This window comes from Cynocephalus volans, chromosome 7 (genome assembly GCF_027409185.1).
Source record: "Cynocephalus volans isolate mCynVol1 chromosome 7, mCynVol1.pri, whole genome shotgun sequence".
Taxonomy (NCBI): domain Eukaryota; kingdom Metazoa; phylum Chordata; class Mammalia; order Dermoptera; family Cynocephalidae; genus Cynocephalus; species Cynocephalus volans.
Window position 1 is genome coordinate 69,267,595 of NC_084466.1, and position 27,076 is coordinate 69,294,670.

General features: G+C 47.0%; 1 protein-coding gene across 1 annotated transcript; it reads right to left on the reverse strand.

Moving 5' to 3' along the window:
- Window positions 1-5,938: 5,938 nt before the first annotated feature.
- Window positions 5,939-25,885, reverse strand: TMEM272 (transmembrane protein 272). The gene is made up of 4 exons (XM_063101766.1): window positions 25,828-25,885; window positions 14,506-14,565; window positions 11,210-11,292; window positions 5,939-6,304 (listed from the first exon to the last, which is right to left on the reverse strand). Exons 1-4 carry the CDS (start codon window positions 25,883-25,885, stop codon window positions 5,939-5,941), a joined length of 567 nt encoding a protein of 188 aa, XP_062957836.1.
- Window positions 25,886-27,076: the final 1,191 nt, after the last annotated feature.

The window sequence follows — 27,076 nt, forward strand, 5'->3', positions numbered from 1 at the left end:
TATGGCAAAATAAAAATTAACATTATTGCTTTTCTCAGTTTGATTCCCAGAAATGACAGCCATGCTAGTTACAGAGAATGTGCCTCTTTAAAGGAGTCTTACAAATATCAGTCATTGTTGGAAGGAGAGCTCTTTGCACCAATAATGGAAAAAAGTCCATGATCCAGAAAGTAGAAAAAAGCAGGTTGCAGAATAACATGAATTGTTTGACATAATTTATGTAAAAAGTGCCTATATTTATGTTTAAATATACATAGGCATGTTCTGGAAGGATACTAAAAAATTAACACTGGATACCTTTCTGGGGACTGGGAGTTGGGGTGGGGCTTGAAATCTTTTATGTTTTACTTCCTACCCTTTGTTGCTATTTGAATTTCAAGCCATACCATGTATCACTTTTACAATAAAAATAAGTTTTGTAAATAGTCATTTTAGGAAGACAAAAAGGGTTGTAAAAGGGAATAATATGCTAGTCATTTATCTCAAGTCTCCAGTTGTGGAGAAATGATCCTGCCTTAGGCCAGGTCCCCTGGAAGCAGCGTCTGAGATGGGGCTTCCTGTAGGGTGATGTATCTAGGGCATCATCTCAGGAGAAACCAGAATGAGGGTATGGGAAGGACAGGAAGATCCAAGAAGGGATGTGCCTTCTGATGAAGTCTAGCTTCCACCTGCTCCTGTGGGGAGCTCTGGGACGTAAGTAACCCCACAAGTTTGACCCTCCCTGAAACAAGGGAGTTGGGCTTTTTCCTCCCTTTTCCCCCACTCAGTCCTTAGCTTTGGGTATCTGTGGGGTGTGGGCAGGGAGGAGAGTGGTGACTGTCATGCAGCTCTGGCCAGCTGGCTCCAGTCAACCAAGACCAGGCCCCGGGAAAGTGGCATTAGCGGCAACACCTGCTGCAGGGTGGGGGCACTGGGCTGACAAAAGGATCCATGGGAATCTGGCCTACAGCCTCTTTCCCCAATGACTTGGGAATTGAACCAAAGCTGCTTTCCTTATAAACAAATTTATTAACTGTGAATTGACTTATGAAATGCTTTCTTTTTTATCTTCTGGCCACAGAAAAGTACAGGCTGCAGGACATTCTAGAAGCTGAAATACTGAAATGAAGAAATAAAGAATAAAGAAATCAGTTTGGAAGAATCCAATCAAACTGCAAGAGTTTTGCAATTGTGTGGAAGCCTCTAGATGGCTGGAAAAGAGAATGTGCCGTGGCTCATTTTTCTAGAATCTCTACTATAGACTCTAGAATTCATTTTCTAGAATCTCTACTATAGACTCATCTATACACCTGGGGATTCTGAGTTTTATGAAGCAAACTCTGCCTAGAACAGCCCCTGATGGCTGTCAGCTTCTGTGTCCATAGTCTGTACCCTCAGGAATCCCACTGGAAGAAAGAACAAACAAAGCATCCCAAGGACTGGAGGATTCTTCCCCCGTGTTATTCCAGGAAGGCACTGGAAACAAATTGTACAAAGTTTATTTCATCAACAATGAAAAATGCCCACAAAGAAATGAAGCACAGGATTCAGTCATACAAAAATCAAAGCTATTTACCACTTTTCTTCTTCTCATACTAAATCAGATGGAAATAATATGAAGTACTGGAAATAACATCACGTTGCCCTCATTGTCACAACCAACATGGGCCATGCCTCATGTGTGGCCTGGGTGCACATGTGCTTCTCTGGCCTCTGAATCAGAATCAAGGGGGATCATGACTCAGAATCTCTGGGGGCTGTGATTCTGCATTTGAAACAAACCCTTGGGTAGTTCTGACTCCAGAGCTGTTATGGCTGACTCCAGTGAAGTGGTCGCATTTTTACTGCTTTCAACAGTCATTTCTATAGATTCAGGCAAAGAATGGTTTTTAGAATGATGTCCGAAGTAGCAAATAAAATTAAATGACTTCAGTGCACAGTTTATCTTGCTGCAGTCTCTTCTCAGATGGGAACACTGATTATCCCTCCCAGCCATAAGGATTTATTCCCTTGAGTTTTCATAGCATCTGGAAAATTCAGGTGTTCCCATATCTATTTCCCTCGAAGTGCCAGCACCTTCACGTTCCCACCAAGGCGGGATGTCTTTCTCTTTGGGTCAGTCTTGGGTAGTCACTTTCATGCTGCAGGAATATGCAGCCCACTTCACATCAGTGTAGACGGCCAGGCCATGCTAACCATGAGCTTCCTATGCTCATCTCTCAGAATTGTCCTCCAGGGGAGGAAAATGATTCTAACAGGGGATCACTGAAAGGGCACACAGCCCATCACTTCCTAGACAGTCTGGATGTCGTCTCTGGATTAAGCCAGACCTTCAGAGACCCACAGCTGTAGGCCATTTGCCGTAGCCCTGGAACTTCTTGAAATGTGCTCATCACAACCATCTCACATGCACTGAGCGAGGCATTAATACGTTATCATTCAAAGCCTGCCAGTGAGTTTGTACAGCATGCTGTAGATGGCACCGCTGAGTCACTTGCTGTCCCCTCTATAAACTGATGCACACGAACACTTTCCTTCAGACTTAACCCTGTGTTTCTCCAGAGGGGGAGTATATTTTAGTCCAGGGAAAAAGTGCAGCTTATAGCTCATCATCATATTTTCCTTCCTGCTTTGGTGGCAAGGAAACTCAAAGCTAAAAATTTAGTCCAGGTTTTACCAATTACTTAGGACCTTCGTCCCACATTCTCCATTGCGATGGGAGCGGGGGGCGTACGTAGGAGAATGAGCCAACTTCTTCCACCCCTCCCTCTGGTAAAGATAAAGATTTCCTCAACACTCCAGGGACATCCATGCCTATCTGCAACTGGGAATCTCCAGTCTTTGAGACCGAGCTACAGATGGACCCAAAGCACTAACTAATGTCTGCTGTCTGTCAACAGGCATTTTTATACTCATGGCTTTTTCACAGGCTCTTTCCACCCTTGCCAAGGCCCCAGCAACAGAAGCCTCAGAAGCATTCACAAGGGTGTAGCACAGAGTCCCTGGGCTCAGGCCCTCCATGTCACAGATCAAGAAGAGTGAGTGGCAGGCTGTCCTCAAGGGAGAGGAGTCAGGTGTGCAGTCTCCACTTCTCACAGCCTCTCTCTGGCCGCACTCTTCCATGTGAGTCATCACAAGGCCACCAGCAAAGTGTCTTAGCTTCACTGTGGGGTGAGGATAGCGCTGGGATGGAAGTGACAGAACCCCTATTTGCTGGATCCCCAGAATGCCACAGTCACCCCCCACAGGACTGTATGGGCACAGTTGTCAATCGCCCTCTCCCCCTCCCCATCATGCCCCAGGCAGGCCTGGTCTTCCATTGTAGAGGATTCTTAAAGCAAATGTACTTCACAGGGCCTGGTTTTCCAAAGCCTTGCAGTTTCGAATATTGACCTTGTGGAGGACTGGAAATTTCCCTCAGGCTATAAAGTCTCTGGTGTAAGATAAAGATTTGTGGCACAGCAAGGTTGCTGGCTCAAAGACAGACTAGTTACTGATTAATGTGTAAAGATACTGGAAAATTGCTGGAGGGAGAAGGAATGTTAGCTAAGATCAAGCTTTTGTTGGTGGATCACTTAGCTGTCTAATGGAATGTCATTTGACCTGTTTTACCGAAAGTTACCAGCCTGTATTGTTAAATTATAACCCCACCTATGTCTCTTCCTGTAACTTCCTGGTCTGGAAAATAAATGCAGGAAGAGAACCCCAATTCGGGGTTAATTTCCCAAGGAAGGGATGCCTCTCGCTTGAGGGTTCTGGGGGGAGATTAACCAGTTTGGGGTCTCTCACTGCTCAGAAGAGATGGGCTTTGAGTAATCCTTTGCGGCTCTGTCACCCAGGGGAAGTGGGGTGACAAATCCGTGGGGGCAAAGCAACATTCCATCTCAGTGCTTACTGGCAGAGTTTGGATGCAGCCTCAGAGTCATGCCCAACACAATGTATAAGGGTGACTGGAGTGAGCAGGAGAGAACAAAGCTGTTTGCCATCCTAGGCTAGAGTGCATGGCGGGGGGGAGCCTGCCTCAGCAAGCGGGTGCCAGGCCATCCCCCTCCATGAGTACAGAGTCTGGCTTTTTCCTAACCATCTATATGGGCTTGGCTTACTTTTTTAGGCTGGAGCCTGAACATCCTTTTCAAGTTCCCTGCTCAGGAGTTATTAGCATCGGGGACATTAAGGGAAGCACTGATTGATGTGTATACCAAACTGGGCTCAGAAAAGGGTTCTGTTGGGTCTCAGCTTTGTTTGTTTGTGTCCAAACATTGGCTAAGTGACTGGGAGTGCCTGACATCATCACCTGGGGAAAGGAAGGTGGAGGGGAACCCATGAAACCTGCCTGCCCCTGTGTCTGGGCCCACAAACTCTCCCCGACCCCCAGTTGAGAGGGCAATGTGGGGCACAGTGAGGATGGAATCGGGCATCACAGATAAGGCAGGACCCACCAGCTGCACACCTGCTGGGTCTTCTTCCATGGCTCAAGTGAAAACAAAAACAGGAACTGCCCAGAGGGACAGGGGCAGAATAAGTGCTGTTCCCCTTTTTCCCAATAGGGGGTGCCACAAGCACCTTCTCGCTTGGGAGGAAAACAGGATCAAATGTGATCAAACGTGCCTCCAGGTGCCAGATGCCTGGGGAGTGTTTGCAAACTCAAATGCAAGCCTACACAGATGCAGGGTCCTTTCTCTTAAGGCCATGGAGAGGAGTGAGCCTCTCTGTTTGAGCTGACTTTTCTGATAAAGAGAGGTGCCTCACACTGATGGCCATTCGGGGGTTGGTTTGATTACCCGCCCCCAAAAAAAGAAAAGCAGCTCAGTATGGTATAAATGTACAGAGAGGCTGTGCATGCAGCTGAAACAGAAGCACAATCACACAGGTGCCATGTTGCCCCTGGGTACTGAACCTGGAAACACTCACGACACCTAAACACTTACGGCTCCCCAACAAGTGCTGACACACTGACCCGGTACCACAGCTGCCAGGAACTTTATCTCTCAACAACAGCAGCAAGAGAGAATGTTAGAGGTCATTGTTTGGTGTCATCCAAGACTTCCAGATATCTTGATGGACAAAAGACTTCCAAAGCCTAATCTGTCATTCAGCAGAGGAGCTATTGTATGATATGTAAGCTCAGAAACCAAAAAACACCTACACTGATGGCACCTCAATTCATGCACCCTGGCCAGAAACACACAAAACTGGTTTATCCCACACAGGCATCCACAAATTACAGAGATATACGCAGATAAACCAGGGAAAGAAAAAGACTGGAGGCCAAGCAAAGAATTTGCAGTAGCAGTATATGGAGCATGCTATGAAAGGAACACTGCTCTCTGCAGTGCCAGGCTGGCAGTCCAGCCCAGAGCTCCTGATGGAATCTACTTCCCACCTCAGCTGATTTTACAGCTGTCCTTGGGATGTCCCCACCCATCAGATCAAACCCATCTGCTTTGGGGTTGGGAGAGACTGCTCCTTAACTTTCCCAAAAGGCAACTGGAGGTATTAGAGTCACGTCTTTCTCCTGTAAATAACAAAAGCCATCATAGGAAGTAAAGTCAAGATATGCCTTGTCTGAAAGTCTGTGCTCTTCCTAGAACATTTTGGTGCCCGTGGCTGGATACAGCAGCAGCAGCAACAAACCTTGCTCTTGTAACACTCATTGGCGTTTCACGTGATTTGAAAGACTCTCCCATTCTTTGCCTCCCTCACCTCATCTCCCCCACCCCCAAATCCCTTGGAAAACTCCTATGAATACAATATTCCCACTCTGAAAAGAGCAAGAGTGCAAGCAGGCAAGAGCTTCTTTAGTGTGGACTACTCAGTGCGTTTTGGTGGTTTCTTAAACGCCTGCAGGAAAGGTTTTATTACCTTTACAGCGTGCCCTTCTCCTAAAAGTGTGTGTGCATGTGCATGCGTGTGTGTGTGTGTGTGCACACGTGCATGCGTGTGCTTGAAGGGCTGGTTCTCAGTCTTCATCAGCAGCAAATTTCCACTGGGAACACATGTAGACACAAATGCTGCACAGGACGAGTAAGACCAGCACAATGTGACTAAGCACCAGAACCCCGACTGCAAAGAGGTACAGGGTTTTGTCACAGTAATCCTGAGGCTGCAGGAAAGGGGGAATAAAATCAGGCAGGTACACAGAAAAGACCCAGTAATTGCCCAGAATGAACCAGAGGAAGAGGAAGAGGCTGAGGACGAGGTGGATGTAGTATTTGTGCGCATTCTGCCTCCAGGGGTATTCGTCATCATCATCATCGTCATCAATCACCACGGCCTTGGACAGAAGCCGCCTCATCCTGGTGGAGTCATACAGCAGGAGGGACACCTGGTTGTGGCAGGGAGGGAGGGTCGCAGGTCAGAGCGACAGGGAAGGGGGAGGAGAGGACACAGAATGCAGGGAGAGAGAGAGAGAGAGAGTTAGGAAAAGTGTACACACTGGAGTTAGAAATGTTGCCAAGGAGCAAAACTTAATTTTGAATAATTAGCCCTATTGTGAAGGATGAAGGCATAAATCCATACTCAGTGTCCTCAGTGGCACTTTCCTTTTGGATGTGCGAGCTGGTTTGGACAAGGGGTTAGCTGATGTAAATTCACCTCTGCAGCAGGCTTGGGGCGACACATCTAGGACCCACACATAACATTATAAAAACGATCCCTGCTCCAGATGCTAGAGAGCCTCTCAGTCGGCCCCTCTGTCTTGCGAGGAACCCCCAGCACACTCTTCCCTGCTACTTCCAGGCCACTTCACAGGCTTGGCCAACTCCAGCTACCACCAGTCCCCCCACCCCACCCCCACCCCCTCCTCCACCCAGCCTGCTTTTCTCTTCTCTCGGACATTTTCACCACTCCCCATCTCCAGGGATCTGGAATTCCCAAGTGGGGCTGTAGGGTGACAGTGTTGTCCCTCCGGTCCTCATATGTCTTTCGAGTCAAGAGCACAGACCCTTGTCTTTTGAGTGATACCCTTGCTAATTACCCCTGGGGGACAAAGACCATCTTGGCTCTTGATGGATGGTCCCTGACTCCATCCTGACACCCCTTTGAAATTCTGCTCCTGTTTGATTACACAAGGACCACCACTCCCACCCAACTTTGACTGACAAGCCTTGATCCTCTGTGTCTGTTCCCTCTGTAAACACAACCATGGAAGAACACACGTTATCTTTGTTAAGGAAGCTCTCAGCAGTGCCCTGTCTTCCCTTGGTCCAGCAACTTGCTCTGTGGTTTCTTCTGAAAGCCTCACCTGTTTATCTGTTCTCCTCCAGCTCCCCAGGCTCCCCACCTCTCCTAAAGCCAACCTCAGGGCACCCCTAACCCATGGAGAGCAGGGCTTTAGAGAGAATCCTTTCATGACCAAGAGCGTAGCAGGCTGGCGAGGGGAGAGATTTTGAGCTGGAATGAAATAAAAGAGAAGGCGCCAGCTAAGAGAAGTGGCAAACTGGGCTCCAAACTGGACCAGTGACGTGGATGGTAATATCCACATTGATGGAAGCAGAGGAGCCCAAGTCACACCTTCAGGATGGATGGTGACCTCAGGTTTGGGCTTGTTCCAGTTAAAATTCCGGCTGCAAATACAGGTGATGGTGGGCAGCAGGGTGGAGTCAGAGCCGGGAGGTGAACAGAGAGGGGGAGGGCTCCTGATGCAGATGTGGGAGTTACATATGAACAGGGACAGTGACACTGGGAATGGATGCCATACAAAAGGAGACCCTCGTGCTGGGAGAAGTGCTGAATAGGTGTCATCTCCATTAATCCTCCAGCAGCCTGAGGTGAGGGGTACTAAATAAATCTGTGCAGAGGAGGACAAAAACTGGAGCCATCGGGCTAAAATGTCAACAGCGACTTTCTCTGGGTGGTAGAATTTACAGGTGATTTTGATTTCCTTCTCTGTGCTTATCCTGTTCTCTTATTTTCTACCATGAGAGTTAATACTTATGAAAAGATAATAAAACCTAAGTACAGTGGTTAGTCCAGTGCCTGGCATGTATGATCTCACCCAATGCTCATTCCAACCTGTGAGCTGTATACTATTATTCCAGTTTCCCAGATGAGAAAACTAAGGTTCCGAGAAGTTAAGTCACTTCACCTAGGTCCACAGTGAGTAAGAGACTGAGATGTGTATCGGTCCACACCTTTCTGGCCACTGTCTACTCTGCACTACGTGATGATTCAATTGGAGGACATTTAATTGGCAGGTTCTCACCTATGCCAGGAGAGCTCTCCCATTTGGTCTAACTGCCCAGCTTTTCCAGGAGCCTGCAGCCTGCCTGGGAGGCAGAACATTTCCATAAGAAAAGGAAAGTGAGTTCAGAGAGCCACCCTCTAGAGCTGATTCAGCCACCGAGGGCTTCCTGGAAGAGAAGGTATACTCGGGGCCCCTGAGAGCAGAGAGAGGTGGATGGGACCTCCTCCGAGGGAGAGTGGCGTGGCAAAGGCAAAGGGTGGTGGGTTTGGGGAAGAGGAGAGAACCAGTTCATCTGTAAGCTGGAACTGAAAGCTCAGCTCAGATTTCTGTCTCTCAGAATCCACTTCCCTTCCTTGCAGGGCCCCATTCCTCGGGGGAATTCCCCCACCCATCACGTGTTTGGGGGTGGGGGTAAATTGTGCTCCTCCTGGAGGCTCCTTTGCTTGCTGTGGCAGCAGCAGAACACCCAGGGTTCACGGATCTGGCTAAACCACCCCCCCGCACTCCCCACCCCAGGACTGGTTCTTGGGCACAGTGATGCCCGAAGAGAGGAACTAGCTCTCTAGGTTTGTTGATTTCACCACCAACCCAGGAGAGCCACAGTGAGTGGTCCCACTGCCCAGCCTCTCTGGTGCCACCTGGTTCCTTTCTCTTCCACCAACTTCTGAAGTTGTGAGCTCTTCCAACAAAGTACCTCTTAAGTTAGCCAGAGTTGACTTTTTGTTCTTTGTATTCAAAGAATCCTTCCTTATGTAAGTGCCTGCCTCTAAGGGGCACTGTGAGGACTAAATGAGTTCCAGATGGTGACAAAGCCCTTTGCACAGCACCTATGAAAAGCAAGCACTCACCAGTGGTAGCAATGGTCACTAAGATGGAGTGTGGGGTAGTTATGGTCACTAAATCTGTTTTTGAAACTTTTAACACGGTCCTTTGGAAGAAATATATTTTACATCACAACCCAGTAGGGAGCACATGTCCTCGTGGGCTCAGAGAAGTCCTGGTTTATGCTGTTGTCCTGGCATGCTGAGTGTTACAGCCCCCTTGTGCTCTCAAAATGTCCCAGTCTGGATGATAAATGATACGGTCAACTTACCCAAACACACACGTGTACACACATAAGTATCCCGCAATACTTAACTCACCAGGCACTCTAATATTTTCTATTTTATTGTTATTTTTTAAAGCAGGTCACAACCTACTAAATTCATTTCATGATCTTCTAATAGATTATGACCCTCAGTTCTTTTTGGTAACTCTGGGGAATGTCAACTTGCTTCTCTTCAGGTTTCTCTTCAATAAAATGCCATCTTGTGATGCTATTTGATGCATTTCACAAAGGATGCTGGGACTCGACCTGCACTGTTCAGAGGGGTTAAATACAAAGCCTTGTCATCATGAGTAAACTTCTGCCTCTGGGGACCCTATAATCCTGTTTGTCGTGGCTCTGATGGTTATGGACTCACTGTGTATTTCCTCCCCACAATGAGCACAAAAATTCAATTTGGCTTCAAACGATTTTAAATTGCCAGGAAAAAAAAAATCAATGCTGTTTATTAGGGTCCCAGTTTGTTCATTAAAATACATTACCTTTGGGTTCTGGGCTAGCTTTCATAAAGGAAAAGTTTGCCATCATGAAGAGGAACAGACCCCGTGGACAGTAAACTTTTCAAAGGAAAGTTCCACTTAGCCTGATGATGATGCATTCGGGTGAGAGCGGGTGGGGCAGAGGGAATTACGCTGAAAGCCTGCCCTTGTTTTGAGGATTTCTATGGTATTCAAACCACCAGAGGCTTCTCCTGGCTCTGTGGGGCCATGCGGGTATGGGTTTCCTTGGAGCTAAACAGAGTCCCAGGCAGATCCCACAGGGACGTTGTTATAGGGATGATCATGTATATTTGTACATTCCAGAACACTGCCCACCAGATTGCTCTCAGGAGATGAGGGCATTTAAGTAGTGAGGTGACCTCAGATACAAAAGGCTCCAAAAGTTTTCCCCAAATCAGACATTTGCCAAGACAGAATTGAGCTTGTGGATACCAACTACATATAATGGCAATTTTTAAGACATTCCTTTGATGTCTTAGATCAATCAACAGCATGACCAACATCACTGGCCAGTGTCTTTTGAAGGACGCCAGCACCAAAAGGAAACTGGCAAAGAAACCAGACAGTGGGTCCAAATGAAATTTTATATATGGCACTCTTGATTCTGTTTTCTCGTGTTATTGCTTTGCATCATGAAACCATTTTAGAAAAGTGGATCCTTGTGTTTTCTAGCTTTGATATGGAAGTTGTGATGTGGGCTTGGATGGTTGGGGAGAGTCATCGATAAATTGGAGGCTGACCAGAGCTACTTCTGGCAGGTGTAACATTTCTTGCTAGGCCAGGGATTGCGGAAACTTAACAGCCCGCTATGCATAACCCTGATATTTCTTCTTCAGTTGTTTTTCCTGTTTAAACTGAAGTCAGTACAACCATGAGCAAGTCAGCTCCCTGTACTGACACAAGCTTGAGAGTCATGGAGAAGCACCCCTCCCCCGAAATGTAAGAGTTTGACGGTTGATTGATGACAGCTGTCAATTAATTCTATGTTGGTCAATTGAGAACTAGGAAGTACAGTTAAAAACAGAAATACAAACCACTAAATCAACATATTTTAACCAAATGCAAACTCTCCTGCCCTAAAGAGGAAACTTTTTTTTTAAAGAAGCACAGAGAAAAGCCACAATTCTTTGGCTGAATCCAATGGTATAACTGGCAGTCAGTGACTCCTCTGCATCAACTCTTGCTAGATCAAAGCCACACCTTGGCACATGGAACTCGACAGTAGGAAGAAAGCTACTGCAGAGATGCACAGCCCTGGGTGAATGCCCCTCATCTGGAAAAATCTGCATCTCTGATGCCAGCCCTGTCAGTTCAATGACCACAATTAGGAGGAAGTTGTTCTGGCACCCCTGTGAGTAGCAAACGATTAGGGGATTCATTGCACTGTGCCTGGAAGTTCAATTTCTACAACAACTACAAGGAACAGATAAACATACTTACCTTTAAAGTACCAACGATCCCACCCACTAGCAAATATAAAGGAATGAGAGGCTGTATGGGGCAGTCCTCCAAAAACTTCATTCCTACATGGGGCAAACAGAAGCAGATTGAGAGCAATGCACTGAAAGCCCAGTTACGAGAATGAGTGAAACACCTACAACAGCCAAAACGTTAATCACACAAACCATATGCTTGTGGAATCTGCCTAGCCTCACCAGCCACCTGATCCTCGGGATCCTCAGAGGACTGACATGGCAGAAGCCACTCTCACGGCAGGATAGAGGTAAATATGCCATCAGCAAGAGCAGGGACCAGATGTCGCTGCACCTTTTGTCTGGGTATTAACTGGCTGTGGGTTGTACTCTGCTTTTATGAAAAGCCAACACATGACAGTTCATGTTTTCAAGGATTCATTTTACAAAAGGATTCAAAAAATCCCTTCAAAAATCCTGTTTCCTTGATATGCTTAAAATCAGATGCAATTTATGGGTCACATTCCCAAAATGCATGTGCTGTATAAGATGGGGCTCCCAGGGGCCAGGTGGCAGGCAGAAGCCGCAGAGAACTCCTCCTTATGCAGTGAGCCCCCTGCTAAGGTTAGTCACAGGCACCATATTATCACCTTGACCACTTCACTAGCCAGACCCCCCCCAAGCTGGGAAACTTGCTCACTGACACAACCTTAGCAACTAGACATGGAACACTACTAAACCAACAGGCCCAGACCCCCACCCTTCTTAATGGTAATTTTTCTCCCCAAAGCAATGAGATTTCTCTGCTTTTCTCAGGTCTTTGTTTTCTGGGTCTATTGTTAACCAATAATATGAAATGTTTATTTCCCTTAGTGACCAATCTGACTCAAACGACCAGGCTCCAGATGGGTTTTTAACATGTATCTTTGCTGTGCAGAGACATTCACTGCTCAGCACATGCCCCCACATTGCCCAGCGCCCAGTGGGTACACAGGACTGTGCCACTAGTTCTGACCAATGGGCTGTGGGACACTTTGGGGGCAAAGTATTTAAAAATGAATACCTACTCCTTCTTTTCTTCCCCCTTCTCTAATCACCTGGAAACCAGGGGTTGAGATGGTTAGTTCTCAAGATTGTGGCAGCTTGGAGTATTATCATCACATTGTTGGGGAGTTGGAGGTAAAGTCCCCTGGAGAGGCCCCTGATTCATGCTGGAATTTGCATGAGCAAAAAATAAACCTTTATAGTATTAAGCCATTGAGATTCCAGGGTTAATTTGTTACTGCAGCATAGGTAAGTTACCCTAATTAATACATTTGTCAATAGAATCCAAGAAAGGGAATTCTCACTGTAGAACCAAAGTCTCCTGTTTAAATGATATTCAAAATTTTAGCTTTGATTTTGACATTTTACTTCCTATGAATGCCTTGGCACTTACACAGAAGTAGTAAGCCATTTTAATGAATTAACAAAAATGTCTTGGTGTACAGAGAGAAGTAAATTCAGAGCCCAAAACAGAGTAAAGTCAAATATACACATTGATATAATCATCAACCTATGGAAGATTGCCTTTCTAGCTATCTCTTATATTTAGCTGAATCCATTATTAGACAGAAATACTTTCCAAGTCTCAGCACAACCTTTTCACACAAAGACCTACAAGCACTTGATGCCAAATTTGTTGGGTATGAACTGCCTTTCGATTCAAAACCCAGCTGTGAAATGAACATTGAGTAATGACTTATCTGTCTGCTCATTCCTAATGAATGAAAACAGCTGCTGCTCACAGGAGAGTCAATCAGTGCACAGATGGCTTAAAACGATCCTAATAAATTTAATAAGAGCCGTCTTTCCCCCTGTGTTCTTCACGTAAGCTCAGGACCGACCTTAACTCAAGATTTTCTTTCTGTCTGAGCTGCAGTATCACAATTATCCCTTTTGGCTTTAACTCTCCCCAGTGCAGTTGATAACTACCAGATGTTGTGATTTTTTTTTTTTTTTTTTTTTTTTTGGCCCACATTATGGGTTTGTCATTTTTACAGTTTTTGTAATATCTAAAAAAAAATTTGCCATTTTAACCATTTTAAGCATACATTTCAGTGGCATTAATTATTCTCACCATCTTGTGCAACCATCAAAACTATTCTCCAAACTTTTTCATTACCCCAAACAGAAACTCTGTAACAAATAAGCAATAACTCCCCAATAAATGTTAATTTTTAGATGCACTGTAATAGTGACAGCTTCAGGACCTGTTGAAATGGTTGAATTTTTGCTCTCACACTAAATGGCCCCACACTACTTGGCTGTTTTAGTTCTGTGCAAGCTTTAAAATTATTTCGTACGAGTGTTTTGTTCTTTTATTTCCTGTCATGTTGTCAGCTTTCACATCTTTCAGATCTAAAGGCACTGTTTTTGTTTTAATTTGAGTCTTTAGTATTGTTGTGGTTTTTGGAGGGGCAGGGTGAAATTCACTTAACATAAAATCAACCATTTTAAAGTGGGCAATTCAGTGGCATTTAGTGTAACCACTGTCTCTATCTGGTTCCAAAACATTTTCATCACCGAGAAGGAAACCAGTACCCATTAAGTAATTAGGGCGCCAGGGTTGTTTCTTGTGATTGTTGCTGTTTACAACTCCTATGCTCTTTTAATTTCTGCCCTGTTTGCTGTGAAGCTTGGAACTCAGAACACTGAGCCTGTTAGGCCTCCGGGTACATAAGGGTAGCTAGGTTTTGCACACAGAGCTCAAGGGCTCTCATTAGCAATGATCAGGAGAATGAGATTAATTTCACTGACATGTGACAATGACTTTTGACTACTCAAGGAGCTCCCCCGCCCCTCTCTCCACTTCCCCTACACTTTATACTTCTGGATTATGAGGTTGTTTAACATATGTGATTTATGGAAGTTTTTATTCATTCATTCAGCAAAAAAATGTATAGCACACCCATATATTACCCTAGCACAAGATGCATTTTTCATATTGCTCATGACAGACTTCCACATGGGAACATAGAACCTCGGAAGAGGACTTAGGAAACTTCTAGCCCAGTGGCTCCCACACCTAGGCTACACGGATCAGAATCCTCTGGGGACAGATTTTTTAAAGCAGATGTATGTCCTCACCTCAGACATACTGCATCAATTATCTCCCAGGGCAGAGCTCAGGAATTTGTATTTTTAAAATGTTCGCTGAGTCCTTCTGTGACAGCTAATAGGTGTTCAGGAATCATCAGACTTGCCAGTTCCTGAGCATGCATTTTATGTCCCACGCCCTGACCTGGCTGATCTGTGGCATCCAGCAGCTCAGCTCCAGCTCACCTGTGAAGGTCATGGAAAGCGGCAGCACCAGGAAGGCGAAGAGCCCACAAACGAAGCAGGCTGCAAGGAGAAGGAGCGGGGCTTAATTAGGAACAGACCCTCCCATTCCCCCTTCATTTCAGGTTGCTCATGAGCTCCCTGAAACCTGACCTCCTCTCCCAACACTAGTCAGCAGATGGGAGGAGACACGTTGCCCGGGTGGTGGGTGCAGGGCAAGACTTGCGCTTCTGAGAGCACCCAACGTCTCTTTTGATTACACTGCCAATTCTGAGGCCCAGGTTTCCTGCACGACCTCTCCAAGTCTGACAGCTTATAGAAAAGGAGTCTATAAACCACTGCTCTGCCCACGCCAGGATGCCAGAAGCCACCGGCATATGCAAGCCAGGCAGGATCAACCCTGTGCTTCCTAGAGCCTATATCCAGAGCGGATGGTTCTTCTATTTCCTGGATAAAATTCACTGACATCTCACTTTATCACTTAAAGAATTTGCTTCATGAAATCTTTTTCCTTTTCCATTTATTTGGTTATATATTCCACAGCATAAGATACTAGGTGGTCTCCTAAAACCTCTTACTGATGCACAGTGGAATAGTGTAATAAGCATTGAGATGGCTTGGGGCTTTTCATCCTGTTCGTGCCACCAAGTCGCCTATTAGTTATTTGGAAAGAACAGAGGTGTGGGGGCCAGATAGCCCTGGTCCAAATCCTGGCCCTGTCACTCATTAGCTATGTGGCTTTGGGCAAATTCGTTGGCCTCCTAAAGATTTGTTTTCCTCTTCTGTAAAATGTATGAGCAGATGTACACGTGAGGAGCTCAGCATATGGCAACTGTCACGATTAGACAGTTACTTCCCCTCTCTGGTTCTTGGTTTCTTCATCTGTTAAATGGTCTGCAAATACAGGTTTTGCTTGGCTGGAATTTTTTAAAATTATAAATGTCAATGTCCTTTGGGCAGGCCTGCCCTCCCCCCCTCCCCCGGTTCTGCTTTCAAAGTCTGGACAGCATCATGCATTTACGTTTTCTGTTGGGTCCCATTGCCAGCCCTGAGAGCACAGATAGGGTCTCTGAGGTGGACATCTTGGCAGCCCCCTCAGTGTCTACTTATTCCTCTCCAGATCATCACCCCAAGTTTTGTTCTGGCATCCCCACCTCCCACCTCCCCGTTCTACCACACTGTTTATGTGCTCTGGTAAAAGTTGACTCCACCCTGGGCTTGGAGAAGGGTATGAGGGCTAACCCTAAATTAATCACCAGAGTTCCATTCACTGGGTATGTTATCAGTTGGTCGATGGGCTCATGACTCATTCTGGGAGATTTCCCGAAAGTAAGGAAAAAGCTTTCTCACTCCTCTGAAAGAACTTCCAGACAAAACGTTGCTCCCAACCTGGACCCTGGTGAAGAGGCGAGTCAGTCCGAGGGGTGTTGGCAGCCACCTTGCCACCATGAGGGGACCAGCCTCAGAGGAGGCCAACCCCACCGAAGGCAGGAGGAGCGGCCAACAGAAACTGGGTCCTCAGCAACATTCATCACCCACGAACCTAGAAGCTAAACTACGTCTGGTCTTTCCATTTATATGAACCAATAAATCTCCTTAATTACTTAAGCCGTTTGAGTTGGGTTTTCTATACTTACACTAAAACCTCTGTAATTGATTTAAATCTGCAAGGTCCCTTCCAGTTTTGAACTGTCAAAGATCTCAGATTTATTTCTGACTCTCAGTTGGGTCTAGAGGAGAAAAGATCCGAAGCTGCGAGTGCCTGCAGCTGGTGCCTCACACACCCGCCCACGTGAGCTCTGACACAGTGAGTGAATGAATGACTCACTCATTCACGAAGAGCCGGACGTGCAGGGCAGGGGCTCTGCACACTCTGCAGGAGGCCTCCTTCAGTTGCCCTCCATGCCGATCTTGACCCTCACCTCCAGGAAATGTCAAGGAGGGTAGAGTGATCGGGTCACATTTCCACGCCTCCCCTCAAGCCACCCTTCTCTGAACTAGCTCCAACGCTGGCCTTCGGAGCTGACCTCACAGGCCTGCAGCCTTGGCTGTCACACCAGGCGCAGCATTTGGGTTAATGCTCTTCTGTTGCCATCTTGAATTCTAAATGGTTGTTATCTCTGAACTTGTGTTTTGTAAGTGAAGTCCAATGGGACGGTGAAGCACGTGTGAGCAGAGGGGCACGTGCGGTATCCGTGTCTGCCCCAAGTGGCGCTGGCCAATTCTGGTGGGTCCATGACATGCAGGAGTTAAGCAAGACTCAAAACGAATACGAGGTAGGTGTGTTGAGTCCGCAGGGCGCTGATGGCCTCGAGAGACCACTCTTCCATTTGAACCAGAACTTGCTTTCAATGCAGGCAGAAGGCAACGGCGTTCTAACAACGGCGTTCTAAGAGACATGAATGACCAAGGAATCCTGTCATCTTTCTGACTATGCAACTTCCCTGCATGAGCCAACCTCTGACCCTGCAAATGATGTCATAAAGGAAAAGGGAAGACACAGCAGCCCACAGCTCCTCTTCCCTTCAGACCTTCCTTTCCCATCAGTGAGCAGAAGGCAGAGGGTGGGTAGAAGCACCCATATCAGGTGGGGAATGAAAACAGTGAAGCTGGTTTTGTGCAGTGTTTCCCACTGTTCTGATAAAAACAAAATACAAATGAGCATAACAGTTAAGAAACACACATTGCGTCCCTTCGATGACTCGACATGGGAGTTAAATGGTCTTATAGTTGCATTTAAAACTGGCATTATACAATATTATGATGAATGGTAAAATTATACTAATAATTAAAAATTTTAATTTTCCTCTACTTAAAATGACATTAAATAGCAAATAAAAAATACCATGACAGGTTGAGAGACTGCAGAAGAAAGGAAAAAGCTTTGTATTTTAGCACTTTGAACAGTGCTTTTTTTCCTGCTTTTTGAACAAGGTGCTCAGCATTTTCATTTTGCACGGGGTCCTGCAAATCATGGAGCGGCCCTGTAGACACAGCACTGCTGGCAGGTGCGACTGAGTGAAGACAGAATCTCACTCAACATAGCCACATCTGTCTTAATTTAGAGAGGGGTCAAGGAAGAAAGTTCTTGCAGGTAAAGGATCGAAAATCAAGGGGCTGATGAATCCCATTCACTACTTCTGATCTTAGAGCTTGTTACCAGGATGATAAATTGATCAGCATCCTGGAAAATCCTTCACCGTGCTGCAAGCTTGGGGCAGATGGTGCCACCTGGCCACATGTGTAATCCAGGTGTTCTGTACACCGAGACACAGAGCAGCTCCCAGAGAGGAACCTGCCACCCAAGCTTCCTACTCAAGGGTGGCAGAATATGCCAGCCCAAACTGTGGCACAAGGATTATTTTGAGCTACAGGCACTTGCAAAATATCAGGTGCACAAAGAGTGCTCTGGCCCTCCCCTTTTTCTTCCTGAAAGTAGAAGATAAAACCCCTATATGGAAGAAGTCCTCCCTACACCAGAAGGAAAGCAATGTTTTTATCATCAAGGACGGTAAATTGAGACCAAGAGAACTCTGTGCAAACAGATCGTGTCAAAATCACTCTTATCTTCCTTTGGCCTCCCCAAATAGTTTCGTTACTTTTCCACAATTGCCTCTCTGTTGAGCCTAGTACAAAAGCACTTAGGTTTTGCCACTTCTTTGGGTCTTCATTCTTTATGAAGGCTCCCATGTCACATAAACTTTCATTAAATAAATTTGTATGCTTTTCTCCTGTTAATCTGTCATGTCAGTTTAATTCTCAGGCCTAGCCGAAAAACCCTATGAGGGTGGAGGTAAAATTCTCCCTCCCCTAGACCACCTCTGAGCAGGGCTGAGAGCAGGCTTGGGCCAGAATACGCCTAATGACCACCCAGAGGAGGACACAAAGACGCACCCCCTGGGTCCACACCCCACTCCACTCCTTACTTATCTGCAGCGTTGACTGCAGGACTCTTATCCCCTGAGGTTTCAATGTCCTCATTTCAAACACGAGCATAATTAAAAGACATTCCTAACAGACTTGTCAGAATGATCAGATGTCATAATCCACATAAGGCACTAAACACAGGGTCTGCCATATAATAAATACTCCATAAAGCTAGCCGTTATCATTATTATTTTTATCATCCTCCCTTCATGATGGAAGGTGACTGTGGCTTACCCTTTATTTCTGCCCCCACCTAGGGATTGAATGGAGAGCTGTGAAAACAACAGCTGAGGGACACACTGTGGTTCCCACGGACTTTGCATGAGCTGAGATCGGGTCATTCTAAACCTAACTCCCTGTGTGGACCCGACCTCGTTCCCTGGCCCTGTCCTCTGCCAAGCCCCAGCGTCAGGTGAGTCGGGACCATCATTGTCAAGGTGTAATACGGCTCACTCTAGCTCTCTAAACCTCAGAGCCATGAGTCTCAGATTCCCAGCGGCCACTCCTGACCTAACAAGTCAGGATAGCTACAAACAGGGCCTGGGAACCTGCATTTTAAAGCAACTCCCAGGCGATTGTGAAGTAGCCACCTTTCTGTAAGCCAGGCAGGAGAATTTTCAGTCTTCCTAGAACCTGCTTGCTCAGGGCAGTGACACGAGCTGGGCAGGGCTGTAGGAGCTCACTGCGATGGAAGTCATTAGCAGTTAACAGCACAGGGGCTTCCTTACCACTTGGTCCTGATAAGGACACCCAAGCCACCGTCAGGGATCAGGAACCCCCCACCCTTCTCCTGATTCCCTTGCCTCCTGGGGGTCTGGTTATCCAGTCCTCGGTCATTAGAGCTCTCTGAAACAGAGAATGAGTTTCCTGGTGATGTCGCATTTGACAGCAGTGACCACCACTATTAAATACTGCTCTGCCTTCAAGTATATTAAGCACCAATTCCACTGTGGCTCTGAGAGCCACAATTCTGGTTTCTGATAAAATGAGGGCTTCTAGCTATAAAGTCAGTTTTAAAGAGCTGAGTGAAAGAGCCAAATCAACTGAAAGGCCCAAAAGGGAAAATAATCAGAATTAGAGCAATAATGGAAGGATACTAAAATAAAAACGTTGGAGCCAAATCCTTCTTTATGCCAAGAACACAGATAAACTGATTCCTGACTTCTTGAAGATTGCAGAGAAAGAACACTGGAAGGGCGCCCTCATCAGGATGGCTTCTGAGTGACAGCTCAGGATCCTTGATTGAACTGTGAACCTCTGTCACCATTGCTGGTTGCTGGTGTGCGTGACTGAAGGAGGCATGTCCAGGCATGTTAGTAGGTGCTAAAGATACATTAGCACCCAGCTACCCGTCAAAATAGGTAACCAGAAGTATTAAAAACATTTTTAAATGGGTGATCTTGGTAGGAAAAGTGGGTAGCTTTCAGGTTAGTCTCATCTCATTCTCAAGGATCTCCAAGATCTGTTTCCTATGAATAGCAACTGTATCCACTGCTCTCTTGCTTAAATAGTTTAGTGGAGAAACTGAGGCCAGGACCTGGTAGTTATGCTCTGCAACACCATCCTTTGGGGGTCCACTGAGCTACCAAATACCCGGGAGGAAACTGGCAGAGAGTGCAGGAGGATAAACTCAGACTAAACTCCTCTTTCCAAATTGCCCTATTTCCCTGTATCTGTAATGGCACCAAAACCTCAGTCACTCAGGCCACTTCTGCCCTCTCCTGGAGCATTTGGTGATTCCATCTCTGCCTCGTCTTCGCATCCATCCCTCCTCTCTATCCCTGTACCCAGCACCCTGCCTCACCCTGTTCCACAGCCACCCACTAATCCTCAGAAGTCTTGGTCAATCACAATTTGTGTGAGGAAGTATTTTTTTTAGCACCAACTCCACTTCGAACAGGGATGAACTTCTTTATAGATATTCATTCGTTCATTCTTGCATTCAGCAAAGGTTTGGGGACATGCAAAATGGGCATGAAGAGCCTCACCAACACAGACATCAGGAGATCATAAGGGAGACAAGACAGGTGCCCACGGGGCAGCAGAAATCAGTGTGTGGAAGGGACCGGCAGAGGTGCTCAAAGCAGTAAAGAAGCTGGGAAGCAGGAAAAAGTCCTGAGGAAATCAAGGAAGGCCTCGCGGAGAAGGTGATGTGGGCACGGGGTACTGATGGATGGGTAGGACATGGGCAGTGGGAAGATGGCTTTTCAGTCAAAGAGGGAAAAAACAAGAGAAAATAAAAGAGTTGAGGAAGAGACACTCGGAGTGGTTTGGGGGAGAGGCGAGTCATCAAACCGAGCTGAGCGTAGGTCATCCCCGAGAGAAAAGACTGGAACTAGACCATGAGAATAGACGGTGCTTCTGCTCTGCCTCAGGCCATTTGGATTTTATTAGGAAGCTAAAGGGAAGTCTAGGATTTGAAATTGGGAAGTGACAAAACCAAAGTTTAACGTCTAGCAAAGGGGTGGGGTGAGAGGGGTGGCCCTGGGGTGAGGAGCCCGGTGAGGAGGCTGACCCGTCACGCAGCCTGGGGAGCCATCGGGAGGCGCGGCCAGGCCAGGGCCTTGAGCACCATCAGATGCGGGAACGCAGGAAAGGAAGGAGTGAAAATGACTCAAAGGCTGTGCTCGGGTGACAAGAATGGTGGAGACACTGACAGAAATGTGAGGGACAGAAAGTGGGGGAACATTGGGGGAAAGGAATTTGGTTGCAAATTCAGTGCATTTAATGTGCCCGGTGAATCCCAGCTCAGGGATTCCAGAGCCCCACGATTTTTCAAAACCACCTCCACGGCCCAGGTTCCTGACTTACTGAAGGGTTAAGATTTTCATTTGTTCATGTAACAGGACAAGTTGGTGAGAAATATTGGGCTGACTGGTGTTGCCATTTCTTTCCCTGATCCCCGAAAAGAGATGACAACCTTGTGCTTCTTGGAGCCCAGGGAGAGCAATTCCATGGGATCGTCCCAAGGGAAAGGGATGAGGGAGTTCTCTGAAGGGGAGGGGCAGTAGCGGGGGAGCTGACGAGGAACCGAGTTCTTCGAAGGGACCTGGGGTTGCTGGCGCCCTTTCTTGCAGCCTCCAAAGGGAAATGCTACAGGGAGCACCTAGGGAGGAGACATGGACTCCCAGGCTCCTAAAGACCCCGACATCCAAGCTTGGCATCGGTGCTGGCCAAGGATAGAGTGTGCTGCTGCGCAGTTTTGCAAGAAAGAGGGGGCCCGGGTGAGTCTCAGGGGATGAGTGAAGGTGGAAATCCCTCTTTCCTGGAAGAAGGATGCCCTTCTCTTCCCGCAAAAGCACCGTTGCTCCTAAGCTGTGTGTCCTTGAGGCTATAGCTGCCAGGAGGGCATCTTTTCAAAAGATGCACAAAGGGTCTGTAGAGGCTCATAATGGCCTTGCCCAGAGAGCAGGAGCATTCTCTACTCCAGATCTGCAAAAGAAGTAAACATGACCCCGCAACTCCCACCCCTGAATCCTGGGTGACACACAATGCCCAAGATTGATTTTCTTGCTACTCTGGTAAGTGGGATCTTGCAGTCAGATTAGTTTTATTTAGAGGAAGAGAAGTTTTTAAGTTTCAAAAGTACATTAAAAATAAAATTAAATAATCTGCTATTTCTCATAGCCAGAACTGTGGAATAAAACCTGCCCCGCTCTATTCATGCACTGAGTTGCATGAGCCCCTCTCATCACTGGGGGGCTGCAAACACCACCTGGGGTCACAGTTCCCTCATCCAGTATCAGGTAGACACTCCTCTCCCAGTGTCCCTCCTGAGCCTGGGCTTTCCTGGGCCCTTCTCAGCTGCTGTCTACACAGGGAGTTAAAGAGGATTTCCCGGGATCCCCTGACGGGGGCAATCACACAGGCTCACTGCACTCATCTCATTTAATTGAGTTATTCTGGGAGGGCTGGAGGCCACCGCACACACGGCATAAGCGTATTCATCAAACTCTCATTGCTTCCAGTCATGAAGTGATCCTCCAGGCCAGCCCAGTGCAGGAAGCAAACACTCCGCAGCAGAGGGAGCCTGACAGATGGGGAAGCTGAGGGCCAGGCTGTGCGTGGCCCAGGGGAGCTCCAGAAAGCTGCTCTGGGGGGCTCGCTGGAGTCTGAGCGCACCACAGAGACTTCCTTCCTCCCTCTACTGAAGGACAGTGGATGGACCAGTCCTCTGAGGCCTCTAGCCGCCCCCACCACTACTTAGCTAATGTCACATGTGGATAGGGACAGCCAGAAATCAACCAGATAATGGGATATCCGAAGGTTGTTCTTAAACCATAACATTTTTCCCCAATCACATAAGCATGTGGTACTTTACAGGAAGTGTGGAAAATGTAGAAAAACATACAGAAGAAAACTTAAAAATCACTCAAAAGGAAAACACTATGGTGTATATACAGTCATGTGTCATTTAGCGACAGGGATATGTTGTGAGAAATGTGTCGGTAGGCGAGTTCACCGTTGTGTGAACATCACAGAGGGTACTTACACAAACCTACACGGCACAGACCACTGCTTCTAGGCTACAGACCTTAGTGCAGCGTGTTACTATACTAAGCACTACAGGCAACTGTAACACAATGGTAAGGATTTGTGCATCTAAACATGTCTAAACAAGAAAAGATACAGTGAAGATGTAGCATAAAAGATAAAAAATGGTGCACCTATACAGGGCACTTACCATGAGCGGAGCTTGCAGGACTGGATGTCGCTCGAGGTGAGTCAGTGAGTGGGTGGTGGGTGCGTGTGAAGGCCTGGGACATCACTGCACACTGCTGTAGACTTTATACACACTGTGCACTTAGGTTATGCTAAATCGATTTAAAAAGATTGAGTAATTGTACTGTGTTACAATGACTACAACAGCACCAGGCGATATGAATCTTTCTGCTTCATTATAATCGTATGAAACCATCATGGTATATGCAGTTCATCCTTGACCAAGACATCACTAGGTGGCACATGACTGTACATACGTCTAGTGTACTCTTTTATCAAATTTGTGATCAGGCTGAAGAGGCCAATTGTCCCCAGTCTAAATTCTAAAAAGAATGATAACTGAAAATTCTTAAACATTCAGGAAAGTGTAGAGAGTAATACTGCCAACACTCAGACACCTGTCACTCGGTTTTTTGTCTGTATGCTTTTTGTTATAAGTTTTTAAGCTTTTTGGTTGGAATTAATCCCAGTTAATCTACTGTCCATATTCTGGTGTTGATGACCTAACAGAAGCCTTGGATCTAATCTCGGCCCAGGTGTTGCATTCTCTTGTCATATCTCCTTTGCCCCTGAATCTAGAACATTTCCACAGCCTTTCTTTGTTTTCTGTGATGGTGACATGAAGAATACAGTCTTCTCTGCTCTTTTTTAATGGAACATTCTTTGGCTTTGCTTGTCAGATGTCTCCTTGTGTTTAGATTACGGTTATGCATTCTTGGCTGGATTGCTGTGTAGGTGATGCCATCTGTCCCTCACTGACGATGTTAATTTTGAACCCCAGTCAAAGTCTGTCCCAATTTTTCCACTATGTATAATTACTACATTTTTTCTCCCTTGCAACCAATAAGGAGTTTGTGGTTAAGCATGAAGACAATGCAAATATCCTGCTTGCCGTCAAAATTTCCTCTTGGGTTTTACATCCATTGATGATTCTTGCCTGATCCAATCTTCATCTGAGGTGAGAGGTGGAAGGAAGAAGTCTGGGCAAAGAAACACATTTTGGAAGGAAGGTCCAGGGGACAAATGGAACCCGGTGTTTTTAGGGAAGCCAAAATGTTCTCATCTGGCTGGATTCTCCAGGGTGAGAAGGGAAAGAAGTGATATGAGAGGTAAACAGGCCAGATCATGAAGGGTCTCTCAAGAGATCTGACGCTTGCATTCTATTCTTCAGGAATGGGAGGGTCACTGAGCTGCAATGGACCTCCCTGGAGGACCGGCTGAGGGGAAGGGGAGTGAGAGCAGTTCAGAGGCCTCGCCACTATCCAGGCTGAAGACAGAGATGATCACAAAAAAAGGGAGAAATCTCAGGGATCAAGGAGACCACAGACAGGGCAGGGCCGACCAGGAATTATTATGTCCTCTTCAAGGGCATGTGTGTCATTAAGGACCCAGCAGGAGACTTACAGTGCAGCCAGGACTCATCCCTTTTTCTGGGACACCCTGAGAAAAATATGTCCTCTCTTGCCAACCTGGTGACGCCATCAGGGCTCTTGTTGCGTGAACAGGTAGGATGTGAATGTGTGCGGGAGCAGAGGAAGTTAGTTTCAGGAGGGTCTAGAGTAACAACACAGCCAATGGTGTCTGTGTTCCCTGTGGGCAGGGACTGGCCTGTGTGTTTTCATCCTGCCAGAGCATCTGAGCCTCCAGGAAGAAGCTCCAGTGCCACCGCCCCACTCTGGCCCCTACAGCAGTAGCAGTGCCCCAAGGGGGACAGGGGTGGGGACCCCCAAAGGAGTCCCTGGGAATAAAATGTCAGGCTGTGCCTTAGGAGAATGAGATGGGCACAGGGCACATCAGCTCAGGGCGAAGGTTGGGCGTATATGGGAGCTGGCAGCTTCATTCATCCGCTCACTTAGTCATCCAGTGCATGTTCAGTGACCGCCTTCTATGTGCCAGGCACTCCTGGAGGTGCTGGGGGTGCAGCAGTGAAAGAGACATCTGGGATGGGAGCTGGAGGCGGGGAGGTGGTGATAGCACATGGTATCAACAGGTAAGGACAAGGTACCCAGGACCCATCCCTCAGACCTTGGTCTCCTGACCCCCCCATCTTAGTCCATTTCTACCCACTGACTGCTGTGCCTTGATATTCATGGCTCTGAGATCAGTTGCTTAAGGCTTCTCACAATGTTCACTTTATTTACATTTCATCTGTGTAAAAGTTAGATCACACTTCCCACCATGAGATAAATGCTTTCATCAGGGGCCCCGGGGCTTGGAATCTGCTTTTAGAATATTCCAGATGTCATGGTAGACTGGAACTCCTGTAATGTAGTCCAGCACTTCTGGACACAAAGAACCCCAGCAGGTGATGGTGGGGGAAAGTCCAATTTGACAAGAAGATAGGGTGGGGTGGGAGTGAGGGAAAGCCACCCATATCCAAACCCACCCTTATCTCCCCGCCACGTTGCCCAGCTCTGCTGCCATTATATGTTGGTTGTATCAATAATTCCACTCACTCAAACACCTTTCAACATATTATGTTGAAAACACACACTATGTCCTATGGAAAGCTAAAGATCAGTAAGTAACCAGTAGAAGTAGACAGCAGCTCTACCCTGGGCCTCCCTGAGTCAAGCACAGACTATACACATGATTCACTCTGGGCTTTAGCTCATCATGTGATCCTGGACCCCCAAACCCTTCAAAACTAGGGCACTTCTCAGATATGTGACTCACCATTGCTGGCGATCTTAGAAATGCACTGATGACATGCCTTCTCCAGACCGCCTGGCATTGTTCTTGCTTGCTGACAAAGTTCTGCGGATCAAAAATAATTCATTAGAAAGGTTGGTGGAAGGATTTACTCAGCACCACAAACTACCTGTGTGCACGTCAGCTGTGGCCTGCAGGGTCACCTCAGCAGCTGGGGAGTCTGGGTGCCCGTGGCAACACTGGTCTGCCTGTGGTGTGGTCTTGCTAGTGGTTATTGGGACTGAGAGAAACACTCCTTACTTCACAGATGAGGGAACCAAACTCAGAGAGGTAAAGAGGCCTGCCCAGGGATACCCAGCCAGGAAGACATGGGGCCTGGAGGTGGAGGTAGTAATAGCTATCAATTACTGAGCAATTGCCACATGCAGGGTATTGTGTTAGCTCTTTATACGCATCATCTCATATTCAATCCCATAACAATCCTGTCTGGGAAGTATTAACTCTGTTTACAGGTGGAGCTTGGAAACTCAGAGAAGTTAAGGTTCACCCTACAGCCAGAGCTAGCAACTAGCAGAGCCCCAATATGATCTAGGTATATGCACAGAGCTGGCACCCTTCTCCCTTCCTGGCACATGTCTCCCTGCTCCACTCTCCAAGGTCCCGAGGAGGAAGGGACCCAGGGACTTGACCACAGCAGCCTGACCATCACCATCCCGGCTTCACTGTGGACTTGCTGCGGTCTGAGCAAGTTGGTTGAGAAAGAGCTCCCCTTCCTTGGAAGACATACCCATAAATTTTACATCTACAACAAAAATCCAACCAATCAAGACAGCAAATTTTCCTGCCCAATGAAATGAGGTGTCCCTGTAAAGACAGTAGAAGGGGAGGAGGGTCCCTCTGTCCCTTTGTCCCTGATGCCTGGGTATGGGGCAGTTCTACCATTTTCTAACATCTTGTTGCTTGGGAGTGAGGCCTCTGTGGGGCTGGCTGATCCAGACAGGATCTGGGGCAAACGGCCTTACCTCATACACAAAGTCTCTCCAGGAACGTGTCCCAAATATGCACAGCTCCAACTGAAGGCATGCTTTAAAGAGTCATCGTTACTAGTACCGCAGAGGTTTGCAAACCAGGGGACTGCGGCATCTTAGCAACGCTGCCTGCAGGTGCTCCTGGGTGAACTAGGCCTTAATGCAGCAGGGACAGGTGGTGGGAGGAGAATTGTGCTGCAGGGACAGAGGTGGAAATGATGACAGAAGGAGAGCTACACCGGGGC

Excerpts from the sequence above, each read along its gene's own strand:
- TMEM272 (XM_063101766.1), bottom strand. The coding sequence starts at position 25,885 with ATGCCAGGCGGTCTGGAGAAGGCATGTCATCAGTGCATTTCTAAGATC. Across the intron at positions 14,566-25,827 it reads TTCTAAGATCGCCAGCAATG|CCTGCTTCGTTTGTGGGCTC; the intron begins GTGAGTCACATA and ends TTCTCCTTGCAG. Across the intron at positions 11,293-14,505 it reads GCTTTCCATGACCTTCACAG|GAATGAAGTTTTTGGAGGAC; the intron begins GTGAGCTGGAGC and ends TGCCCCATGTAG.